We start from the raw sequence: 23,179 nt of genomic DNA, 5'->3' as shown, positions 1-23,179 counted from the left end.
GCCCCGCGGGGAGGTGAGCCGGTGCCGGGGGGTGCGGGGGACCCGGGGGTAGGCGGAGGGTTGGGCTGGGGGTGGAGGGGATGAAGGGATGGATGGAGGGATGGGAGGATGGAGGGGAGGGATGGATGTGGGGATGGGAGGGAGGGCAGCGGCGGGGGGGGCACCGGGCGCGCTGCGGGGCTGGGCGCTGGGGCGGGGGGTCCCCGGCCCCCCGGCGGGGCGGCGCCGGTTCCCGTGACCCCCACCGCTCGCTCCCAGCCCTGTAAAAGCCCCGCCGAGCCCCGCAGCCGCTCCCGCCGCGCTGAGCCCCGCGGGGAGGCACCGCCGGGGCGCAACAGGCCCCCCCCGGCCCGGCCACGCGTGAACGCGGACCCCCGGGGAGGGAGAGCGGGAGGGGAGGCGGAGACGGCGCATCCATCCCCCCTTCTCTCCGCCGGCAACCGGGGAAGAGCCCCCCGGCCGCCGCCTCCTCCCCGAGCGCGGCCCGGGGGGGCGGAGGGAGCGCAGAGCCGCCGGAGCGGGAGGGGCGGGCGGTGGGGCCCCCCCGCGCCTGGCGCTGCAGGTACCGGGAGGGGGGGACACACCGCCCGGCCGGGCTCGGCATCCCCCCGGCCCTTCCCCATCATCCTCCCGGCCGGGCCCGCATCCCCCCCGGCTGCCGCACCCCCCCGCCCGCTGCCGGCCCCTCCATCCCGCACTTGTTGCTGCCCGGCGGGGCTGGGCTGGCTCCCGGTTTAGGGCGGTTTTATTTGGGGGGGGGTGGCTTTGGAGGGGGTGGAGGTTGCAGCCTCCCCTGCTGTCCCCCGGCGGCCGGCGGTGTCCGGCGCGGCTCCGGCTTGCTCCCCCCGAGGCCAGAGGCAAGGCTGAGCCCCCCCTTTTCCCCTCCCCAGTCCCGTCTCTGTCCTCCCCTCCCGCCTTGGCCGAGCCCCAGCTCCTCGCCCGGAGGAAGGGTGCACGTTGTGGGCATCTCCCATCCACCGAAATCTATGATCAGCTCGGTGTGTGTCTCCTCCTACCGCGGACGCAAGTCGGGGAACAAACCACCCTCCAAAACATGCCTGAAGGAAGAGATGGGCAAAGGGGAAGAGTCAGACAAGATCACCATCAATGTGGGTGGCACCCGGCATGAGACCTACAAGAGCACCCTGCGGACTCTGCCGGGCACCCGCCTGGCCTGGCTGGCCGACCCCGACGCCCAGAGCAACTTTGACTTTGACGGCAAAAGCAACGAGTTCTTCTTCGACCGGCACCCCGGCATCTTCTCCTACGTGCTCAACTACTACCGCACCGGGAAGCTGCACTGCCCCGCGGACATCTGCGGGCCCCTCTTCGAGGAGGAGCTCACCTACTGGGGCATCGACGAGACCGACGTGGAGCCCTGCTGCTGGATGACCTACCGCCAGCACCGCGACGCCGAGGAGGCCCTGGACATCTTCGAGAGTCCCGAGCCTGGCGGAGGGGCTGCAGGAGAGGAGGCTGAAGAGGAAGGGGGTAGGGAGATGGCCCTGCAGCGCCTGGGCATGGATGACAGGCCCCCAGGGGCGGCAGGGGCGGCCGGAGGGGGTGGCTGCTGCCGGAACTGGCAGCCCAAGATGTGGGCGCTCTTTGAGGATCCCTACTCGTCCAAGGCAGCACGGGTAAGCTCCTGAAACGGGCCGGAGGGGAGGTGGGGTGGATGGGGCCGTGCTGGGGCTGTGTGGTCGCCTCCCCATCCCCGAGGGCAAGGCTGACTTTGCTGGTGGGTTACACGAGGCCCTGCCATAACTGTCCCCCTCCTACTGTGGGGCACGTGAGCCACGTCCCATCCTACAGGACACCTCTCCCATTGTCTCCCAACCGCCTCCCAATGCATCACATCTGGGCTGAAACTGGGGCCAAGCACAATCCCTGCCCCCTTTGCACCCTCGAGGGCTCCCTGGGCACCTTCTGGGCACAGGGAGATGAAGGATTGTCCTTGGCAGGGCTGACTCCTGGCAGAGTTTCAGGATGCTCTAGGATAGGATGTTTGGGTTCCTCCTGCTGGGCTACACAATGCCAAAACCCACATTTAACAGCCCAGGTGTGGAGTGGAGGTCAGGCTGGGGGTCAGGCCCTGCACTGACAGGATCCTCGTGGCTGTCCCCAAGCAGCTCATCCTCCTCACGTGTAGGGCCCACAGCCCCAAAGAACACCCCGTACCCCTGCACCCCCTGCCCACTGTCCCCACTGGGACCATTCCTGCAGCTCACAGAGCCCATCAGGCCCTGCTGACACCTCTCCACCCCAGCAGGGTCCCGCAGCCCCCTCACCACACATGGCCCTGGCGCCGTGTGTGTGCACACGTGAGCTCATCCACACAGCAGAGACCCCCAGACCCCCCTCCCTCCCTGGGCATGCGGGCTGTCCCTCCCCACGGCCACCAACGTGCCCAGGACGTGTCCCCCAAAACCCAGACCCCCCTCACTCCCTGGGCACGCAGGCTGTCCCTCCCCATGGGCACCAACGTGCCCAGGACGTGTCCCCCAATCCCCAGCGTGTCTGCAGGCTCCCAGCCCGGCGCTCAGGCGCTGCTCTGCTCAGGTGTCTCCTCTCCCAGCTCCTCGTAGATCATCCCCAAAGCTCTGCCCCGACCCCCCAATACCCACCCAGCCCCTGGCACGCCCAGCCTATAAATCTGCCACACACACCCAGGCAGGCAGTTGGGATGGAGATGAATTCTGGATGCATTTAGAGGTGTAAAAAAACTCCATCAATGGTAAGAAATTCTGCAGGCATCTCACACCCACGAGCAGCACGCGGGGCAGGGGTCAGTTTGGCAAGGAGGTGTTTTTGCAGCAAATGTTAGAGCAACACACACATGCAGAGAATGCTCGGGCAGCAAGAGCTGAGCCCATTCTAAAAGGGTACCCCCTCCTCTGCCCATCTCTGAGGGCTCTTCACCTTGGAGAGATGATCTGAGTGGTGTAAAGCTCCAAATAAAAAATTAAACAAAATTAAAAATAAACCCAGGCACAATAATTCAGCTCCTTTTTTTTCCCCCTGGTGTCATTTGGTTCTGCTTTTCCTGTGTGCTGAGCTGATCCTGGAAAGGCTTTAGCAGGAGGAATGTACTGGAGGGAGCAGAGATGGTGGTGATTGAGGCCCAGCTGGGGCTGGAGTGGGACCAGTTTGCACTGGGATCTCCTTCTCACTGCTCTACATAAATGTTCAGCTCAGCAGTGCCATGGGAACAATCAACTTCCAGAGGCAACAGGAAAAAATACCAGTGTAGCTTTACCATGGCTTAGGAGAACTGCTCTGGCAAGAGGGGAAACTGAGGCACAGAGCAAGGCAACCAACCCAAATTCCTGAGTGCAGCCAGTTCCTGGCTGGAGTCACCATCCAGCACCAGGATGCTGCAGGATTCGTGAGCACCTCGTGGGTACAACATTCCTGGTGCTGCCCTGGCTTTGGTGGTGGGTGAGGTTTGCAATGGTTGGGATGTCTTTGCTGCCCCATTTTGGGGTCTCCCCCTTTCTTGCCAGAGCCCCAGGGGTGCTGCTGGCTGCAGGGAATGTGCTGGAGCGGCTGAACAGCAGGCTGCCAGACCTTGGGAAGCAGCAGTCCCAGGCTGTCCATGTAAACTCTCTCCCTCTCTGTGTGGCAGCCCTGACTAAGAGTCTCCAGAGCTGAATTTCTGCGGTCTGTCATTGCTCCTCCTCTCCATGGAGCAGCCCCTCGGGCCCTGACTCAGTTGGCTCCTCGTTATTTCCATCTCTCCCTCCCTCCAGCACTTCTCCTCCTGAGCTGGCAGCAGTGTGAGCGTGTGCTTGGAAATCTCTCCCGTGTTTCAGTCTCTTCTCTGTGCACCATCGATGGCCACGGGGTCCCTGGCTCCTCACTCTGGGAATGTTTGGTCCCTGGTGCATCTGCTGTCCCAGCTGGAGCTTTACACTTCTCCTCCCCACGGGAAACTGCCCTGGCTGGGATTTCACCTCCATGTCCAAACTCTCCTCGTTGGATTTTCCCTTTGCAGCCCAACTTGGAGAGTCCTGACCTCACTTTCATGGGGGTTCTCAGGCTGGTGACCCTCTGCAGGGTCATGGATTTTTTGGTGACACCCATGGCAAGCTGTTGAGTGCAGGTCAATATTGTGTAGAACATCAGCAGGTTCTGGAGGATGTGTTTGGTGTGTATTGGTAGTACTGGGTTTATACATAGAGTTTATTTTATTTTAAAGACAGTTTTGGAAAAGAATTTGAGTTTGGAGTGGAGACTGAGGCTGAGGTGAGACATCTTGGGTCAGACACAGAACTGGAGCAGCACTCTGGGGGGGACACGATGGTTGGCACCGGCTGTGAACCCAACTTCTATTTTTAAAGGCTGATTTTGCTCTTTGGGCTAAATCAGGTCTCACCTCACACCCAGCAGCAGGGCTGCTTCATTACTCAAGTGTTTGCATGGTCTCCCTCTCTTCCTGGGTGATTTTTTTTCTTTCTACTTTGCTTTAAGTCTAAATTTTTACTCTTCAGGTTTTCCCAAGATTGCCCATACAGGGAAGCTCAGGAACGTGACTCAGCCCTCAGCTGAAAAGCAGATTATTTTGGCTGTGCCACCACTGTGTAGAGACACTTGCCTGCTTAAGCTGGCCTTGCTTTAAGATCCCAGTTCTGTTGGATTTGTTTCCCAAATTGCACACGACAGGTCAGGCTTCAGAGCCAAATCCCCACGCGTGGTCCAGAGGGGTCTGACTGAGGCGTGAGGAGCATCCCGCTCCACCCCCGAGCAGGTGTCTCTCATGGGGCAGGACAAGCATCTTCCAGAGTTCCCTCCATCATCTCACACCAGATTTAAACTTCACACCAAACTCCTGCCGGGCTGGTGCTCTCCGTGGCAGAGCCAGGCGGGTCTGCCCTTGGGGACAGCCCCAAGGACGCTGCTGGCCGGCTCGGGGCTGCCGGCCGGGCACCGCCGCTCCCGGGGGTCGGGTGTTCCTCCAGCCCAGCGTGACTCAGGCTGTCTCTGCTGCTGATTCACTCCGGCCGAGGATGTGGGCTGTCGCCTGGAGCAGACTCACGGTGCTGCTCCGCCAGGAGCGGCCGCTTGGGTGGCTCTGACAGCAAAAGGTCACGTCCTGCTCGGTGCAGGTGCAGCTGCAGCAGGACCTGCTCCAGGGAAGCTGAAACCACCGTGCCTTTGTGCTGCAGGGAGGTAGAAGGAGAGTTTGTCTACTCTGAAGCTTTTATTTTTTTGGGAGGTGGCTTGTGGAAACATGCTCCAGGTGATGGGCTCGCTGGGAGGGAGGAAGGGGGCTGAGCAGGATTGATGGGAGCGCAAGGGGGAACTTTGTGACACAGCCTGTGACTTCCAGTGCGTGCTGCTGGCCCGTCCTCACCCACATCTGGGGTGAGGAGGAGGGAGGAGGACGTGGCATGGAGGGGACATCTCCCTGCTTGGGCAGAGTGGAGAAATGGGAACATCTGGGTGCCACCAGGTCCAGGTGTCAGCAGGAGGCTGAGCTCTGCCTGCTCCTCCCCTCATCCTGCCCTTGCAGTCCTGGACCTTCTGTGGGCACATCAGCCACCACTGACCCTCAGGGAGGGGGGAATGATGTCTCTGACACATCCAGACCCCAAAGCTCGTGGCTGTGAGCAGTGTGAACCTGGCATCTGGAGGGGTTTGTGGTGAATGTGGGGGAAAGCCCTTTGAATTTGTCCTGTCAAAATTCCCTTTTCATGTCTGCTCCCATTGGAAGATTGCTGCAGTCCCAGACTGTCCCAGTTCCCCCTCATCCCCACCACTGCCATTCCTGGCACATCTCCAGGCACAGCTGGATCCCAGCACCCCTTCTCCTGCACACAGCAGAGCGCTTGGAGAGAGGTGCTGAAGGGCTGATGGCCCCAGGCACTGAGGTTTGCTGTCAAACCTGTGGCACAGGTCCAGGGATCCCTCCTCACTCTCCACCCTTGGTTTTGGGGCAGTGGGTGGCAGCATCTGGAGTGTTTTGACCTCTCCAAACAGACCAGGTTGCCCCACATCACCTCACGGCCCCCGTAACTTTGCCTTTCACAGGTGGTCGCTTTCGCCTCGCTGTTCTTCATCCTGGTCTCCATCACAACCTTCTGCCTGGAGACACACGAGGCCTTCAACATCGACGTCAACGTGACGGAGACCCTGGTGGTGGGCAACACCACCACGGTGCTGCTGACCCACAAGGTGGAGACGGAGCCCATCCTCACCTACATCGAAGGGGTCTGCGTGCTCTGGTTCACCCTCGAGTTCCTGGTCCGCATCATCTGCTGCCCAGATAAGCTTCTCTTCATTAAAAACCTGCTCAACATCATTGACTTCGTGGCCATCTTGCCCTTCTACCTGGAGGTGGGTCTCAGCGGCCTGTCCTCCAAGGCCGCCCGGGACGTGCTGGGCTTCCTGCGGGTGGTGCGCTTCGTCCGCATCCTGCGGATCTTCAAGCTGACGCGGCACTTTGTGGGTCTGCGGGTGCTGGGCCACACTCTGCGGGCCAGCACCAACGAGTTCCTGCTGCTCATCATCTTCCTCGCCTTGGGGGTCTTGATTTTCGCCACCATGATCTACTACGCCGAGCGGATCGGAGCCAAGACGTCGGACCCCACCGGGAGCGACCACACTCACTTTAAGAACATCCCCATCGGCTTCTGGTGGGCCGTGGTCACCATGACCACCCTGGGCTACGGTGACATGTACCCCAAGACCTGGTCAGGGATGGTGGTGGGCGCGCTGTGCGCCCTGGCCGGGGTGCTGACCATCGCCATGCCCGTGCCCGTCATCGTCAATAACTTTGGGATGTACTATTCCTTGGCCATGGCCAAGCAGAAGCTGCCAAAGAAGAAGAAGAAGCATATACCCCGTCCTGCCCCGCTGGACTCGCCCACCTACGGCAAATCCGAGGAGAACTCGCCCCGGAACAGCACCCAGAGCGACACCTGCCCGCTGGCAGCCGAGGAGGGGGCGACCGAGCGGAAGCGGTCAGGTGAGAGCCCAAAGGTGGGGCTGAGGGAGGGGAGGCCTCCAGGAGCCCTCAGGGCAGTTTGTTTGGTCCCTGTGTCCCTGAGGATGGTGCAGGTGTGGCCCCCAGCTCTGGGTGGGCGCCTCAGGTGTGAGGGTGTTGGGGCCACGCTGGTGGAGCAGGGTGGGATCCCCCATCCAGGTGGGGGGGAAGGCCACCTGCGATCCCAAAAGCCACATCCTTCCCTCCTGATGGCACAGGTCAAGTCACCACGGTGGCTTTCAAGGTGTCCCTGCCTAACCCACCCCTCCTTTACAGTGACAGAGGTAAGGCCACTCGCCCTGCTCTCATGTTAGCCTGGTCATGCCCTTGGCACAGATTTTTCCTTTGCTTCCTCCCACCATAAATCAGGGTAACCTTCACCAAAATTAATAAATCCAGGGACATTCCCTGGGGCTTGATCCCCCTCCTCATTCATCTGCTTGTAGACAGAATCCCTGTGCTGCTGCTCCAAATCCTCAGCAAAACCAGTCCCTGAACATTTCTCCTTTCTTTGTCTCATGTGCTGAGCTGGTTTGGGGCTTTGGTGATCCTTTCCTTAGGTTCAGGAGAAGGCACAGCCCCAGCTGTGGGCTGCTGTGGGGACCATCCCTTGGCTACCTTTGGGGGTCTGTGTGAGCCCTGCCCCACTGTCAGTGCTGGCTCTGGGGGCTGCTCTGCCCCTTTGGTCTTGGTTTGCTGCCAGTGGCACCTCTGGGGTTCTGGAAGAGGAGGCACCACGCTGGGGTTGAGGTGTTTAACAGTGATGAGGCTTCCCCTGCTGAGGAAATAGGGAGCTCTGGGTGCCCCAAACAGCTCCTTCCCTTTATAAATCTCCTTTTTCCACATGCCTGTGAATGCCATCTGCCCCAGGGGCCCTGGCAGCAGGGAGCAGTCAGAGCCAGGAGCCCAGGCCAGGCCCTCATGTGGCAGAGCATCCTCTCAGCCAGCGAACCAGGGAGCCAGGGGACATAAATTAGCACCTCCCACCCCCCGAGCAGCCCGTTCCTCAGCAGTGTGAATTTTGGAGAGCTAATTCCCTCCAATTAGGTGGGTGGATCTCAAAAACCTGGGGTGTTTCATCCCCAGCTTTGGCTTCATGCAGGTTTTATAACCCTCAGCAGGACTGGAGCTGCTTGGGATCCTATCTGTGTCTGTCCTGCTCCCCTGGCTGCTCTAAATGAGGCTGGGATCTGCACCTGAGCTGGCTGGTGCTGCTCTGGGCCACCTGCAGCCCCTATTCTGCCCCTTGCACCTCTGCCCAGCCCCTCTGTGTCTGTCCTGCTCCCCTGGCTGCTCTAAATGAGGCTGGGATCTGCCCCTGAGCTGGCTGGTGCTGCTCTGGGCCACCTGCAGCCCCTATTCTGCCCCTTGCACCTCTGCCCAGCCCGCCCTGAGCTCTTTGTGCCGTGGCTTTGCCAGCTGCTGACGCTCTCTGGCACCTCCCTGCAGACTCCAAGCAGAACGGGGAGGCCAACGCGGTGCTGTCGGACGAGGAGCAGCCGCTGTCCCCCGCCGACGAGGAGCAGCGGCCGATGCGGCGCTCCAGCAGCCGGGACAAGAACAAGAAACCCTCCACGTGCTTCCTGCTGGCCACGGGGGACTTCTCCTGTGCGGCAGACGGAGGCATCCCCAAAGGTACGGCCGGAGGTGCGAGCAGGACCTGGCTGGGGAGGGACAGGAGGAGCTGGGGCGCGGCTTTGTCGGGCTGACCCGAGAGCGGATCATCTCCACGCGCCTGCCTGCTGCGCTCTGCTCCCCAAAGGCACGTCCTCCTGCCGCTCCATCCGCCTCACCGCCCTCCCAAACATCTCTCCATGCTGGCTCCACTGCTTGTGTTCTCCTCCCCAGTGTTCTCCTCCACAGTCATCCCAGTCTGGGGTCTGTGACTCCCTTTTGGGGTCTGTGACCCCTGTTTGGGGTCTGTGAGTCCTGTTTGGGGTCTGTGATTCCCATTCGGGGTCTGTGATTCCTATTCAGGGTCTGTGACCCCTCTTTGGGGTCTGTGATTCCCATTTGGGGTCTGTGACTCCCCTTTGGGGTCTGTGACCCCATTTGAGGTCTGTGACTCCCCTTTGGGATCTGGGACTCCCATTTGGGGTCTGTGACTCCTATTTGGGGTCTGTGACTCTCCTTTGGAATCTGTGACTCCCATTTGGGGTCTGTGACCCCTGTTTGGGGTCTGTGACTCCCCTTTGGGGTCTGTGACCCCTGTTTGGGGTCTGTGACCCCTTTTGGGGCCTGTGACTTCCTTTCTGGGTCTGTGACCCCTGTTTGGGGTCTGAGATTCCAATTTGGGGTCTGTGACTCCCATTTGGGGCCTGTGACTCCCATCTGGGGTCTGTAATTCCCATTTGGGGTTTGTGACCCCATTTGGGGTCTGTGACCCCTTTTGGGGCCTGTGATTCCCATTTGGGGTCTGTGACTCCCCTTTGGGGTCTGCGACCCCTTTTGGGGCCTGTGACTCCTGTTTGGGCTCTGTGACTCCCCTTTGGCGTCTGTGACCCCTGTTTGGGGTCTGTGACCCCTTTTGTAGCCTGTGACTCCCCTTTGGGGTCTGTGACCCCTGTTTGGGGTCTGTGACCCCTTTTGTAGCCTGTGACTCCCCTTTGGGGTCTGTGACCCCCCTGTTTGTAGCCTGTGACTCCCCTTTGGGGTCTGTGACCCCTGTTTGGGGTCTGTGACTCCCCTTTGGGGTCTGTGACTCCCCTTTGGGGTCTGTAATTCCCATTTGGGGTCTGTGACTCCCCTTTGGGATTTCTGACCCCATTTGGGGTCTGTGGCCCCTGTTTGGGGTCTGTGACCCCGTGCTGGCTGCACTGCCCTCCCTTTTGGGGTACAGTGCTCCAGCCTCTGCCCCTGCAGCTCTTCTCCCTGGGTTTCCACCTCTCATCTCTGGATGGTGTGAGTGGGACATCTCTCCTGAGGTTGTGACTGAAGGTGACCAAAAGGTTTTCAGTAGGGAAAAGAAACCCTCCAGAGCCTTTCCCTGCTCTCCCCTGCGGTGCCTTTCGGTGGGTTTGAGCGTGGGGAGCTGAGATGTGTCAGTGCTGCCTTGCCAGCAGCTCTGGGCTGCCAGGAAGGCTCCTCTGGGCTTGGAACAGGAGCTGTGCTAAGTGTTGAGGTTTTCCATGGGAAACTGAGGGGGAGATGAGTCAGGAAAACACAAAACTCTTCTTCCCATGACAAAACAAAACCTTCCTCAGCCTGGTCGCAGAGTTCTCTGCTCCTTTGCCCATCCCTCAGAGAGGGTAAATCCAGCCCTAAAATCCAGCTGCACCTTGGGATGCTGAGGGAACACTCAGGGCACAGCTCAGTTTCCCAAGAGAGGGTAAATCCAGCCCCAAAATCCAGCTGCACCCTGGATTGCTCAGGGCATGGCTCGGTTCCCCAGTTGTGCAGTGTTTTGTGTGTCCAGGCTGGTGTGGGATGCTGCAGCTGCAGGGCTGACCTACTTCTGCCTCCCTGGCTGCCCATGGCTCACAGGAACTGGGACCAGGCAGGAGCAGGGAGGATGTGCTGCACCTCTGAGCTGCTCCCCAGGACCTGTTGGGGCTTTGGAGAGCCTCAAGGGTTTGTGACTTTTGCTGGCACAGGCTGGATGGGATGCAGGGAGGTGTTTGGGTGCAATCACATTCATCAGTAGTAGAAGCAAGTTGGTTGTTTCCTCCTGGGAAATCAAGGATTCCCTTTGGCATTGCTGCTCAGCCAGAGAAAGGGGACAAAGGGGAACAGCTCTGCTCACCCTTGAGGTACCATCAAATATCTGCTTGAAATGCCTGATTTTTTTTTCCCTGGAAGTGCCTTTTCCTGTGAAGTTGGTCCTGTTAATGTGGAGAGGGGAGAGAGGTTTAGTCCCACTCCAGACTGGCAAGGGGAATGCTGAACAGAGATGGATGAAAGGCAGAGCTGATTTTCCTCCTCAGAAAATGCTGAAGCCAGGCTTCAGCTGAAGCATTTGAATCTGGTCCCACTGAAGCCAGGAGAAGTGGAGCAGCTCTAAGAGTTGAGGATCCAGAGCTGCTTTCACTCACTCCCAAATCCCATCTCAGGAGAGGGGGAGATTTCTGTCCTCGTGCAGTGGCACAGCAGTTCTTTGAAAGGGCGCTGTGGTGATGGTTCTTGGGGGGTTCTGGTGTCTTCCCTGCAAATTTCAGAGTGCCTTTTACACTTCCAAACAGGAGCTGTGTGCAGGTCACTCATCCCCATGGTGCTGGCATGATGCTGCACCTGGAGAAAGCTGGATCTGCTGTCCAGAGGGGCTCCAGAGATGCTTGAGGGGAAGGGGAACCTCAGCGCCCATGTTCTGCTCAGGTGTGGGACACACGGGTGGGAGGCTGTCCTGGGAGGTCAGGGCTGGCCTTGTGAAATGCTCTGGGTGACCAGAGGTGACCAGAGATGACCAGAGGTGACCAGAGGTGGCCAGGGGGTGAAGCAGCCTCCAGCCAAAACCCCTTGGGAGCCGCAGAGGCGCCTCTTGCCTCGGTCCTGATTTATCTCCTGCTGAGGCTGTTTGTTCTGGTACTGGGATGTTGGCAGCTCTGCAAATTGAGATGAGCTTGGTTCTGAGCCCGACTCTCTGATGGCCATCTGTCAGATCCTGGGACAGGTACTGGTGTCTGTGCAAGCTGTGGAAATCAGGAGAGGGAGCTGCTTTGGGAATGAGCTTCAGATCTCAGCATCCATCGTGGTTTAACCCCGGCTCCAGGGTTGGCCTTGTTGGGGCAGCTCAGAGGGAGGAGCTGCTCCTGCCCTTGGACCTGAGCCTGGAGCAGATTGAGCTGGATTGCTGTGGCTTCCTGTGTGGAATGTGTTTCTTGCTCCTGTGGCTGCCTGCAGCCTGCTCTGCTCCCTGGATCTCTGCTCTCAGGGAAGGCCCAGGCACAGGGACGTTGGGCTCACCCCAGCTGGGAGCATCATTCATTTTCCATGTTTTGGCAGCAGATCCAGGGAACAGACTCAGGGATGGCTTCAGAGCCTTTTTCCCCCCCAGCACTGGGGTCCTGCTCAGCACTTCCCAAAAACATGTCCTGCTGGCTGCAGACACCTTGGCACAGGAGCCCTGTCCCCTGCTCGGAGGGAGGGACATGGAGGCAGGGTGAGTCCAGCTTAGGGTGGAACCATGGAATCACTTGGGCTGGAAAAAGAGCTCCCTGAGTCCAACCTTCCCCCAGCACCTGGCCACTACCCCATGTCCCCAAGTGCCACATCTGTGTGTCTCAAAGAGCTCCCCCTCCTTTATCAGCACATCAACACGGCACAGCAGCAATTTTTGGCTCTGTAGAGCATGGTGCAGCTGACTTCCACTGCTGGTGTCACTGCAGGGCTGTGACTCCCACCTGGCCTGAGCGTGCAGGATGGGACCAAGCTGGGAATGCTCATGGGAACATCCCCTGGAATTGACTGGCTGGGGGGCACCGAGCTCCAGCCCACATCTGCACAGGGACGTGACCCCACAGGAGCTGAGTGCCAGCCCTGTGTCCCCAATCCCACAGGAGCTGAGTGCCAGCCCTGTGTTCCCCAACAGGAGCTGAGTGCCAGCCCTCTGTGCCCCAACAGGAGCTGAGTGCCAACCCTCTGTCCCCCCACAGGAGCTGAGTGCCAGCCCTGTGTCCCCCTGCAGGAGCTGAGTGCCAGCCCTGTGTCCCCAGCCCTCTGTCCCCAGCAGGAGCTGAGTGCCAGCCTTGTGTCCCCAGCCCTCTGTCCCCAGCAGGAGCTGAGTGCCAGCCCTGTGTCCCCACAGGAGCTGAGTGCCAGCCCTCTGTGCCCAGCAGGAGCTGAGTTCCAGCCCTCTGTGTCCCCACAGGAGCTGAGTGCCAGCCCTCTGTGTCCCCACAGGAGCTGAGTGCCAGCCCTCTGTGCCCAGCAGGAGCTGAGTGCCAACCCTCTGTGCCCCCACAGGAGCTGAGTGCCAGCCCTCTGTCCCCACAGGAGCTGAGTGCCAGCCCTCTGTCCCCAGCCCTCTGTCCCCACAGGAGCTGAGTGCCAGCCCTCTGTCCCCAGCAGCAGTGCGTTCCTGGGTTTTGCAGCCTCCCTGCTCTGCCCCATCCCCTGTGCCACAGCTCCAGCCTGCGCTGTGTGAGCACTCAGAGCCTGCAGGGAGCAGTGCCACGGCCCGGGAGGAGCCCCCAGGGTCACCCAGTGCTCTTGTTATTGGCAGCAAGCCCTTCCCAAAGTTCTAAAGCCATCCCTGGGTAGCCTCAGGGCAAGTTAGTGGGACCAGCTCTGTTTGTCAGCTGTGGCAATTAGCAGAGCACAACCCCCTTGTGCAGTTGTGGCTTTATGTGGCCCTGGCTGTGGTGGGAGACCACGACAGCCTTGAGGATCTGAGCCTTGAGCTGCTTCCCAGGTGCTCCTGCAGGTGTGGCTTGGGATAAATTGATGGGGAGAATGAAGTGTTGGGCTTGGGGCAGGTTTGCCCTGGAGCTCCACTGCAGAGGGTCCCTGGGCAAATCAAACATCTCTGTGAAGTTCTGTCCCAAAATGTGATGCAGAGAGGGAGCAGTGGGATTTTGACCCCGTTTCTGTGCCTGTTTGCACCTTTTCTGTTCAGAGGTCGGAGCCAGAGGCAAAGCCCATCCCATAAACCCCATAAACCCCATCAGCAGCAAACCCCAACCCCATAACACCTCCAGCTGGGGCTGTTTGAGTGCTGGGCTTGCCCCAGGCTTTCAGGGACCGCTTGGAGCTCAGCACAGCTCCCCACGCACAGCTCAGGGCAGCAGGAAAGGCGTGAGCTCCCCCAAGAGCCTCAGCACACCCGGGGAAAAGAGCAGGGGGAAGGAAAAACGAGGTTTGGGGAGTGCTGTGGGGAGCAGGGTGGTCTCTGCATCAGCTGCTGTGGGTGGGAAACTCCCAGCTCCCCCCAGCTCAGGGCTGTGCTCGCTTCCCTCCTCGCTGGCGGGGTGGATCCGTGCCAAGAAGTAAATAAGGAAATTGCTCTTCTGCTCAGGCCTGCTGCTGCTCCCGCTTCCACTGCAGGGAGGGAAAGCTTTGCTGGAGGCAGCAACAGGTTTAGGCAGGTCCCTCTGTCCCCTGGACCTGCCTCTGCCTCCCAGCTGGGGGAGCTGGGTGTCCTCGGGGGACTGAGAGGTGGGCAGGGGTTGGAGAATCCCTGCCGGGGCTGGGAAAGCCATAAAAAGAGGACAAGCCCCAGATTTGCAGAGGTGGTGCTCTGGAGCCTTTCCAGGTGATGCTCCTGTCTCAGCACCCCCCTGGGGGTGTGTGAGGGTGGGCTGGGACTGCTCTGCTGTGAGTCTTGGTCCCTGATCCCACCAAACCAGCAGCAGCCAAGCAGAGCCCAAAGATGTGCCACGAACTCCTGGGCTGGGACACAGGGAGGGATTCCAAGGCTGGCACTGCTGGAGGAGCCATCCATCACCTTGTTTTTCTGCTGTCAGGAGCTGCCTCCCTCTGCTCCCCCCACACAAAGGCTGCTTCCCTGGTCTTTGCTTTCCCTGGATCTCGCTGCTGCCCTGGGAGGGCTCAGGCTTGGCTGGGTTTGCTCAGCCAGGTGCTCTCAGGGAAGGCCCAGGCACAGGGACATTGGGCTCATCGCAGCTGGGAGCATCATTAATTTTCCATGTTTTGGCAGCAGATCCAGGGAACAGACTCATCCTTAGCAGAGGCGCTTTGTGGATCTAAAAATCCAATTTTCAGTGCAAAGACTTTGTGTCTTTCCAGCAAGAAAAGTGGCTTTTGACCTGTGAGAGCATTTCCTCTGGCTGTTGCTTGTTCAATAAAAGCTGGAGAAATTCCTGGCTCTTTGGGGGAGTGTGAAGGGTCCCCATGCTTAAAGACACAGAAATATTTGCTCTTTAATGCAATTTCTTATGGAAAAGGAAGAGCATGTCTACCTGCTCCTTTGCACACAGAAAGGTGTCAGCAGCAGCCTGCTGCTACAGGGGTGTAGAAACCAGAGCCGGGGGAATCACTCCTTCCAATTCCCATATTTGTTTGAGTTCTGCTGCTTTTCCCCGTCTGCTTCAGCCCACAAAATCCCCAGGCTCATTCCTCATTCAGAGCAATTTGGGAAACAGAACCCAGCACCCTCCCAGAGCGATTTGGTCTCTCGGTGATGACTCTGAGCCCCGGGTTTGGCCGGCGCTGCTCCGCGGAGGGAGCGGGGAGCTCTGCTCGTCCCCAAAAATCCCTCCCTGAATTTTTTCGAGGGGGTTACTCGGGGTGTGGGGCTCAGCCCGGTGCTGCCAGCCTCCCCAGCTTTGGGCAGGAGGCTGCTGGGCTCTAACCTGTCTGTTTTCTTCCCCGAGGCTGTGGAAAGTCGCGGAGCCTGAGCAGCATAGACGGAGCGGCGCGCCGGGCTCCGCTGGCCTCCCGCTGCAGCTCCCCCTGCTCCCTGCAGCACCCCTGCTCCCCCGTCCCCTCCATCCTCTAAAGGACCTCGCCGTGCCCCGGGGGTCCCTCTGGTCCCCACCACACCGAGCAGCCCCAGCTGGGACATCTCCATCCCCCAGGAGCTGGCCTGACCCCCTCCAGCTCCCCCTGTCACGTCTCCGCTGAGCTTGTCTGGTGTCCATGAGGATGGACGGTCCCTGGAGGAGGTGTTGGGATGCTTTTCCCCTCCTTGAAGCCTTATCCATCCTAAATAAACCCTGCAATTCCCTCTGGTGTCGAGCCCTCCCTCCCATGGGCCGCTTGTGTCGGGCTAAAGGGTGGTGGAAACGCAAGGAGGACAAGTTGACTCATGAAATTATATCTCATTGTGCTGGGAATGGCTGAATTCATATATTTTTAGGTTTTATTTTGTTTGGTCTTTTTAAAAGCAGCCTCAAGTTTCTGGAGGCAACAGATGAATAAACCTCTATTCCCTGCCCAGCAGTGGTTCCCCTCTTGTTTTGTGCCTCTTTCTGCCTAAATCCTACTTGTTCTTTTCCACATTGTGTCTGCTTCTCCTTCCAACCTCAGGATGGGCCTTGGAAACCAGCCCTGAGATGCCCTGGAGGCTGGAGGGCCTGGGAGAGGGTTCAGGGAGCACACAGAGGCTGGGATATTAGGGATGGATACTGCCATGAAGAGCTGGGAAGTGGTGGCAAGAGGAATAAAGGTCCCTGGCGAAGCTGCTGTCGGTGTGGCATAGTGGGGCAGGGAGAGATTTGAGGCAAAATGACCCCTGAATAGATGGGGGATGAATCCTTGCTTGGGATGGATGTGAGGTGGTGATTCCAGAACATTCCCACGGGGATGGGAGCTGGGTTTGAGCCAGGCTCTCCCCATCCCTGGCAGGGTGAGGCAGGAGAGTCAAACTCCCTGTGGCACTGCTGGTGTTTGCTCACCTGTGTCGGTTTTTGGGATGATTTTGTATGGTCTCAGGTATCTTCCTGAACTAGAACAGACCCTTCAGCCCCTGGCTCATTTCAGCTCTGTCCAGCTCAGCCTCCCTGGAGGGGTTTGGGCCTTGGGTGGCTGCAAGGGGCTGGTTTGGGGTGTCCAGCCCCGCTCTCGAGTCCCCCTCGGTGCTCTCTTGGCCTCTTCCCTCACTCTGAGCAAGTCAGGGCTGGAGCCCAGGGACTTTTCTGGGGAGGAGAGCTTAGATTTGGATGTGTTTGAAAAGCAAAGAGCCCCAAGAGCTCTTCTGGGGTCAGACCTTTTCACTCCATCGCGGTCAAACTGGATCTGGTGCTCAGGGAATGGTGAGGTTGGACTTGATGATATTGGAGCTCTTTTCCAGCTTTAAGGATTCTGTGATTCCATGGTCCCTGCACCTGAAAGAAGCTGGGGTGGATTTTGGGAGATCCCACAGCCAGGACCCTCCTGCTCTACCCCAGGTTTCCCGTGCCTCAGTTTCCCTTGGTGTGGAGAAGGAGCTGCCAGGAGGAGCAGCCAGCACATATCCAAACCAGGCCCCTCTGAGTTTATCCTTCCTTCCTTCCTTCCTTCCTTCCTTCCTTCCTTCCTTCCTTCCTTCCTTCCTTCCTTCCTTCCTTCCTTCCTTCCTTCCTTCCTTCCTTCCTTCCTTCCTTCCTTCCTTCCTTCCTTCCTTCCTTCCTTCCTTCCTTCCTTCCTTCCTTCCTTCCTTCCTTCCTTCCTTCCTTCCTTCCTTCCTTCCTTCCTTCCTTCCTTCCTTCCTTCCTTCCTTCCTTCCTTCCTTCCTTCCTTCCTTCCTTCCTTCCTTCCTTCCTTCCTTCCTTCCTTCCTTCCTTCCTTCCTTCCTTCCTTCCTGCCTTCCTTCCTGCCTTCCTTCCTGCCTTCCTGCCTGCCTTCCTGCCTGCCTTCCTGCCTGCCTTCCTGCCTTCCCTCCCTTCCCTCCCTCCCCTGTCCCAGCTGTGCAGGAGCCAAAGGGAAGCAGAAAAGAGGTGAAAGAATTTGGTGCCTTGGGGATGGATGTCAGGAGCTGCTGCTGGAGGCAGAATTGTTGTGGATTTGGGGAGGCATTGGGATGAGCTGCATCCATCCTGTGCTCAGGATGTGCCATCCTGGGCTCTGGTGCTGATCCATCCCTCACCAGCAGCACCTGGGGGTGTGTGTTGGGTGCAGCTGCATTCCCTGGGTTTCACAGCTGTGTATCCCCACAGCAGATGGAGGGGTAACAGGGCAGCTCCCCCAAAATTCCAAAGGGCTGGGAACAGCAGCACCGTGCAGGTGCTTCTCTGGCTCATCCTTCCCTCTGGAAGCAGGAGGAGCTGGAATATCCCAGTCCCTGGCAGAGGCAAGGCCACCCTCCATGGCTTCAGTGGTCTTTGGATCACAAATGATTTATCCAAGGTCGTGAGCTGACTTTGGGGATGAGCCAGGTTTGAAACCCCATCTCTGCAGAAGGATCAGATCAAGGTGCTCAGACCTTGGGGTTGGAGTCTCTTGAAGGTAGAGGAACAAACCCAGAGCAGCCACAGATCCCAGCAGATCCCATCCTTGCCTCTGCCCCCTCAGCTCCCAGAGCAGCTCATCCCAATGCCAGAGTGGTTGCTTGGGGTGGAAGACCCTTGGTGGACCCCCCAAAATCTCATCCCCACCAGAGCAAGGAGGGTTGGGCAGGAGCTGCCACGGATCTGGCAGGATGCAATTTTTAGCTGGGGCGTTATGCAACCCGGGAGAAGGGATGACTAATGTGCAAAAAGCTCCTCTAAAACAGCCCAGCCCCAAAAGGGAGATGGAGGGATTTCAGTGGGAGGCACCAAACTGCTGAAAAACCCATCGCATCTTGTCCCTCTTCCTCCCCGCCCTCTCCCGAGCAGGATTTGGGGGATGCAGAGGGAGAAAACAGCTTGTTGTTATTTTTAGGTGGGGTCTGGGTTGGTTTTGGGGGCGAGTTAGCACAGGTTAATCCCTGGGTAAGATTAGAAGAGGAGCTGTAGTGGATCAGGGCAGACCTCTAAATATCTCTGGAGCCCAGGTTTTTATCTCAAACAGTGGCCAAAATTGGCAGCCTGGAGCAGAGGATAAGAATAGAGCAGGAATATACGATACTTCCCCTGAATATCCTCGCAGGACTTATCTGTGTTTAGGGATCTGCTGGGAGCTCACGTTCCAGCCCAGGCTGAGGGCACCAGGACAAAGCCAAGTTGTTGGATTTATTCCCAAGAAACTGCATAAATCCACAGGAGTCCAACTGCCCCTGCCCAAACCCTAAAATGGCTTAAAAAAAATAACATCAAGGGGTGTGCAGTGACTGTGGGGGCATGGCAGCATGGAAAGGAGACCTGGGGGTGGGATGGGATCCATGGAATGGGGTGGGATGGGATGGGATGGGATCCATGGAATGGGGTGGGATGGGTGGGATGGGATGGGATGGGATGGGATCCATGGGATGGGATAGGATGGGATGGGTTGGGGTGGGTGTGCTGGGTTTCATTCCTGGCAGGGCAATGGGATTGAGCAGGAATCCAAGGATGAGCATGGGGTGTGTTATAGGAATGTGTCCCTCACCTGTGGAGCAGGGAATATGTTCTGGTGGCTGTGAAAAAGTAATCACAGAGTCAGGGAATTGTTTGGGTGGGAAGGGACCTTAAATTCCATCCCAGTCCAGCCCCTGCCGTGGCAGGGACACCTTCACTGTCCCAGGGTGTTCCAGCCTGGCCCTGGGCACTGCCAGGGATCCAGGGGCAGCCCCAGCTGCTCTGGGCACCCTGTGCCAGGGCCTGCCCACCCTGCCAGGGACAGTGGGGTGTGGAGCTCCCCACAGTGCCCCGTGTCCCTGTCCCCAGCACGGTGTGATGCTCAGCAGTGGGAACGGGCCCAGAGATGATGGAGCCATGGAATGGTTGGGCTGGGAGGGCCCTGGGCAGGGTCAGCTCCTCCAGCCCAGGCTGCTCCGAGCTCTGTCCAGCCTGGCCTGGAACACCCCAGAGCGGGTGGGTGACACCGGGCTGCCCTGTGGGGTCCTCCCATTCCTCTGCCCACTTTGGGACATGGATCAGCACTTTGGGACAAGATCTGTCACCGAGCCCTGTGACCACCCAGCCCTGTGCAAGGAGCCAAAGCAGAGCAGCCTTTGGCTCAGGGGGATTTGGGAGCAGTTCCCTGCTCCAGCCTCAGCTCCTTCCTTCTCTTTTCCTCCTGGAAGCCTCGCAGTCCAGCGCTGCGTGGAGGCTGCACCACGATCCCAGCTTGCTTGCAAAGTATTAATTTTTATTGTTGCAACAACTGCTCTGTTTCTTGGGAGATGCCTGAGAGAGCTGAGGAAATAGAAAGGCCTGTCAGGCAGCCGGGCAGGAGGTGAAGATGTCAAGAGAGTAATTGCTCTACCCAGAAGGAGCCTGTTCCTGGCTTCCCCAGCTCTGCCAGGAAAAATCCTCGCTGCTTATTTGATGACAATAAAGAAAAAACAGAAAATAAATAGCAACCCCATGGCTTGCCCGTGCTGAGGAGGAACAGGGAGAGCAGAGGCAGATGCAAAATAGGATGCAGAGGAGCTTATAAATAGGAGCCTCCCAGCTCCCAGTCTGTTACTTCCTTACCTCCGCCCGGGCAACCGAGCCCGAGGTTTTACCCACAGGAAAGGGAAATGGGGGCTCAGGAAGGGTCTGGGAGCCCCTGGGAAGAGGGTCACACTTCCTCCTGTGAGGGACAGGCAGGGGCAGGGGATGTGTCCTGGTGGATGTGAAAAAGGAATCGCAGAGTCAGGGGATTGTTGGGTAGGAAGGGAGGTTAAATTCCATCCTGTTCCAGCTCCTGCCATGGCAGGGACACCTTGCACTGTGCCAGGCTGCTCCCAGCCCTGTCCAGCCTGGCCCTGGGCACTGCCAGGGATCCAGGGGCAGCCCCAGCTGTGCTCTGTGCCAGGGCCTGCCCACCCTGCCAGGGAACAACTCCTAATTCCCACTCTCCCGCCTATCCCTGCCCTCTGGCAGTGGGAGCCATTCCCTCCTATCCTGTCCTACCAGGCCCTTGTCCCAGTCCCTCTCCAGCTCTCCTGGACCCCTTTAGGCTCTGAGCTCACCCCAGAGCCTTCTCCTATCCAGGTGAGCACCCCCAGCTCTGCCAGCCTGGCTCCAGAGCAGAGGAGCTCCACATCCTCCTGAGGCTGAGCCAGGGCTGGGGCAGCTCTGCAGGTGGGGTCTCACCTGAGCGGGGCAGACCCTCCCTGCCCTCCTGCCCGGGCTGGGGGATCACCTGGGGGGCTCTGGGTCCTGCACATGGCTGGGGAATGCTGAGCTGCTCATCCCCCAACACTCCCAAATCCTCCTCAGGGCTGCTGTGCCAGAGCAGAGCAGAGTCAGCGTGGGACCCACCCAAACATTGTGCTGGCACAGCTGGCACAGCTGGCACAGCTGGCAGCCCACACAGCAGCACTTCAGGCTGTTTGAGGAGATGCTCAAAGCGGGAGGGCAGGACTGGGTGAACTCCCCAAGAGGGGAAATTTGGGGGGATGGCCCTGGGAGCAGCAGAGCAGAGCTGGGGTGTTTGGAGCTGAGTTGTGCCAGGCTGTGCCTGGGCAGCGCTCTGTGGAGGGTGGTGGCAGATCTGCACCCAAAAATAGGGTGGCACATCCCTGAGGGGCGTGAGGGTGAGAGTGGAACGGAGCTGGTACCCATAAGCCAGGACAGGAGGGCTGTTTGCTCATGGTGCCTTTGTCTGGGGGACAAAAAAATAAAAATCTGGGCTGTTGTTATTTATTTTTAGTCGTGCTAATTTTTTTTCCTAGGCTGGGAAGCTGCTTTCCAAGGCAGGTCCCTGGAGGCTGTGGGCAGCAGGTCTCGAGCTCACACACAAAATGGCTTTGAACAGGGAGGAGGAGATGGGAGTTAAAAGCCAAGTCGTGCCCCTGGTAAATCAATCGACCTGATGGGGAATGTTTCTAGCAGGACACAAACCCTGCCAAGAGCTTTTAGCTGCTTGCAGGAGTGACTGAACCAGGAGCTGGGGTGTTTTCCAGCAGCTGCTGCTTGTGTGGGCACTGCTGGTCCCCAAATTGCAGCAGGGGGACGTTGTTGGGTCCCCAGGCTGTTCTGTCTTTGGAGGTGGGGAGCTCTCCTGCCAGCTCAGGGAGGAGAGCTCCTTTAATCCCCGGGGGTTTTATGGGATGTGGGGTTTGAAAAGCTCACCCAGGCTGTGCAGTGATGCTCCATAGAGAAGGAGACCTTTCTTTTGTGGGAAATGAGGAGTTTTTGGAGCTCTGTTGGGGAAGCAGCTGGGTCAAACTCATGAGCAGGAGCTGGGGGTGAGGTTTAAAGCAAAATTCCATGGTTTATCAGGTGGATCAGGCACTGTCTCCCTGCCTGACAGCCCCTTGCCTGGAAACTGGGCCCTGGCACATGGGGAGAGGCGGGGGGTGACTCAGAGCTCCAATCAATGATAATTAATTCAATGGTAACAAATGAGAGGGAGAGAGGGAGAAGAAAAAACACTGAGAGATGAATGCACCAGGCTTGGCTTTGGGACATCTGGTTTGGGGTTGGCTTGGGAAGTTTTGGGCAAGAGCAGCTTTCTGGGAGGAGAGGGTTGAGAGGGATGTGGTGAGGGTGATGTTTTCCCCCCTGCTTTTCATTTATACCCTCAAAATCACCCTGATTCCATGCATGCTTTCTCGAGGAGAACCATTTCCCAAGTCTCCATCTCTGCCACCATCCTGAGGCTTTTTAAAACCATTTTTCCCTGACTTACAGATGCAACAGCAGCATTTTATCCCTCTGAAAAAGGCCACTTTACTTTGTGGTTACTCTGTTTTCTTCATCCTACTACGTCGGGGTCCCCTGGAAGCTCAGAGTCCCTCTCCCTTCCCCTATTTCTCCCCACTCAGCTCATGGAAGCAAATCTCTAACGCTGTGTTTAATGTTTATGTCTTTCCTTGCAGATTCCTGCCAGGACACCCTCTCTTCCAGTTACCCCCAGGGTGAGGTGGTCACCTTCTCCTGAGCCCCAGCTGGATGCAGGCAGTGCCCTGGCCAGGGATGCCTTCCCCAGGGGATGCCCTCCCCGAGGGATGCCTTCCCCAAGGTGCAAGGAGGCTCTCCCTGGGGCCAGGGGATGCTCTTCCTGAGGCTACAGGATGCATTCCCCCAGGGATGGGACATGCATTCCTCCAGGGCTGCTCTCCCCGGGGCCAGGGGATGCTCTTACCGAGGGAGATGCTCTCCCCAGGGCTGAGGGATGTCCTCCCCAAAGCCCAGGGCTGCTCTCCCCGAGGCTGGGACATCCAGGGCTGCTCTTCCCAAGGAGCTTTCTCTCCCCAAAGCTCCAGCTCCATCCCGGGGGGGGTTGGCAGCTGGGTCCCCCCAGAGGCGCCGCAGAGCAGCGGGGCTGGCAGGGAGGTTGGGGACAGCCCCACTGCCCCTCCTGGTGCCAGCCCTGCCACGGCCACGCTGCCCCTGCACCCCTGGGCTGCCCCCTGCCCTCGCCCACGCTTCTGGCTGCACCTCACCCTCCGCCTCTGGAGATCCAGCTGCTCACCAGGACATCTCTGCCCGTGCCCTGACCCCTCCATCGGCACACGGCCACTGGGAACCTCCGCAGGCACTCCAGGGTGGCACAGGCTCCTCTCTGGGTGCCACTCCAGGGTGGCACAGGCTCCTCTCTGGGTGACACAGGCTCCACTCTGGGTGCCACTCCAGGGTGACAAAGGCTCCACTCTGGGTGCCACAGGCTCCTCTCTGGGTGCCACTCCAGGGTGACAAAGGCTCCTCTCTGGGTGGCACTCCAGGGTGGCACAGGCTCCTCTCTGGGTGACACAGGCTCCACTCTGGGTGCCTCTCTAGGGTGACCCAGGCTCCACTCTGGGTGCCACTCCTGGGTGACACAGGC

General features: G+C 58.8%; 1 protein-coding gene across 2 annotated transcripts; it reads left to right on the top strand.

Moving 5' to 3' along the window:
• Positions 1–971: 971 nt before the first annotated feature.
• Positions 972–22,294, top strand: KCNC4 (potassium voltage-gated channel subfamily C member 4; the record flags this gene model as incomplete). 2 transcript variants are annotated; one of them, XM_084220618.1, is made up of 4 exons in its annotated part: positions 972–1,637; positions 6,031–6,967; positions 8,435–8,620; positions 22,233–22,294. In XM_084220618.1, exons 1-4 carry the CDS (start codon positions 987–989, stop codon positions 22,292–22,294), a joined length of 1,836 nt encoding a protein of 611 aa, XP_084076744.1. In that variant the 5' UTR covers positions 972–986. The 2 variants fall into 2 exon arrangements, with proteins under 2 accessions (XP_084076744.1, XP_084076743.1); XM_084220617.1 differs by lacking the exon at positions 22,233–22,294 and adding an exon at positions 15,253–15,377.
• Positions 22,295–23,179: the final 885 nt, after the last annotated feature.

Source organism: Fringilla coelebs (genome assembly GCF_963513975.1).
Source record: "Fringilla coelebs genome assembly, chromosome: 23".
In the NCBI taxonomy this organism is placed as follows: Eukaryota; Metazoa; Chordata; class Aves; order Passeriformes; family Fringillidae; genus Fringilla; species Fringilla coelebs.
This window is presented reverse-complemented; position numbering and strand designations above follow the sequence as displayed.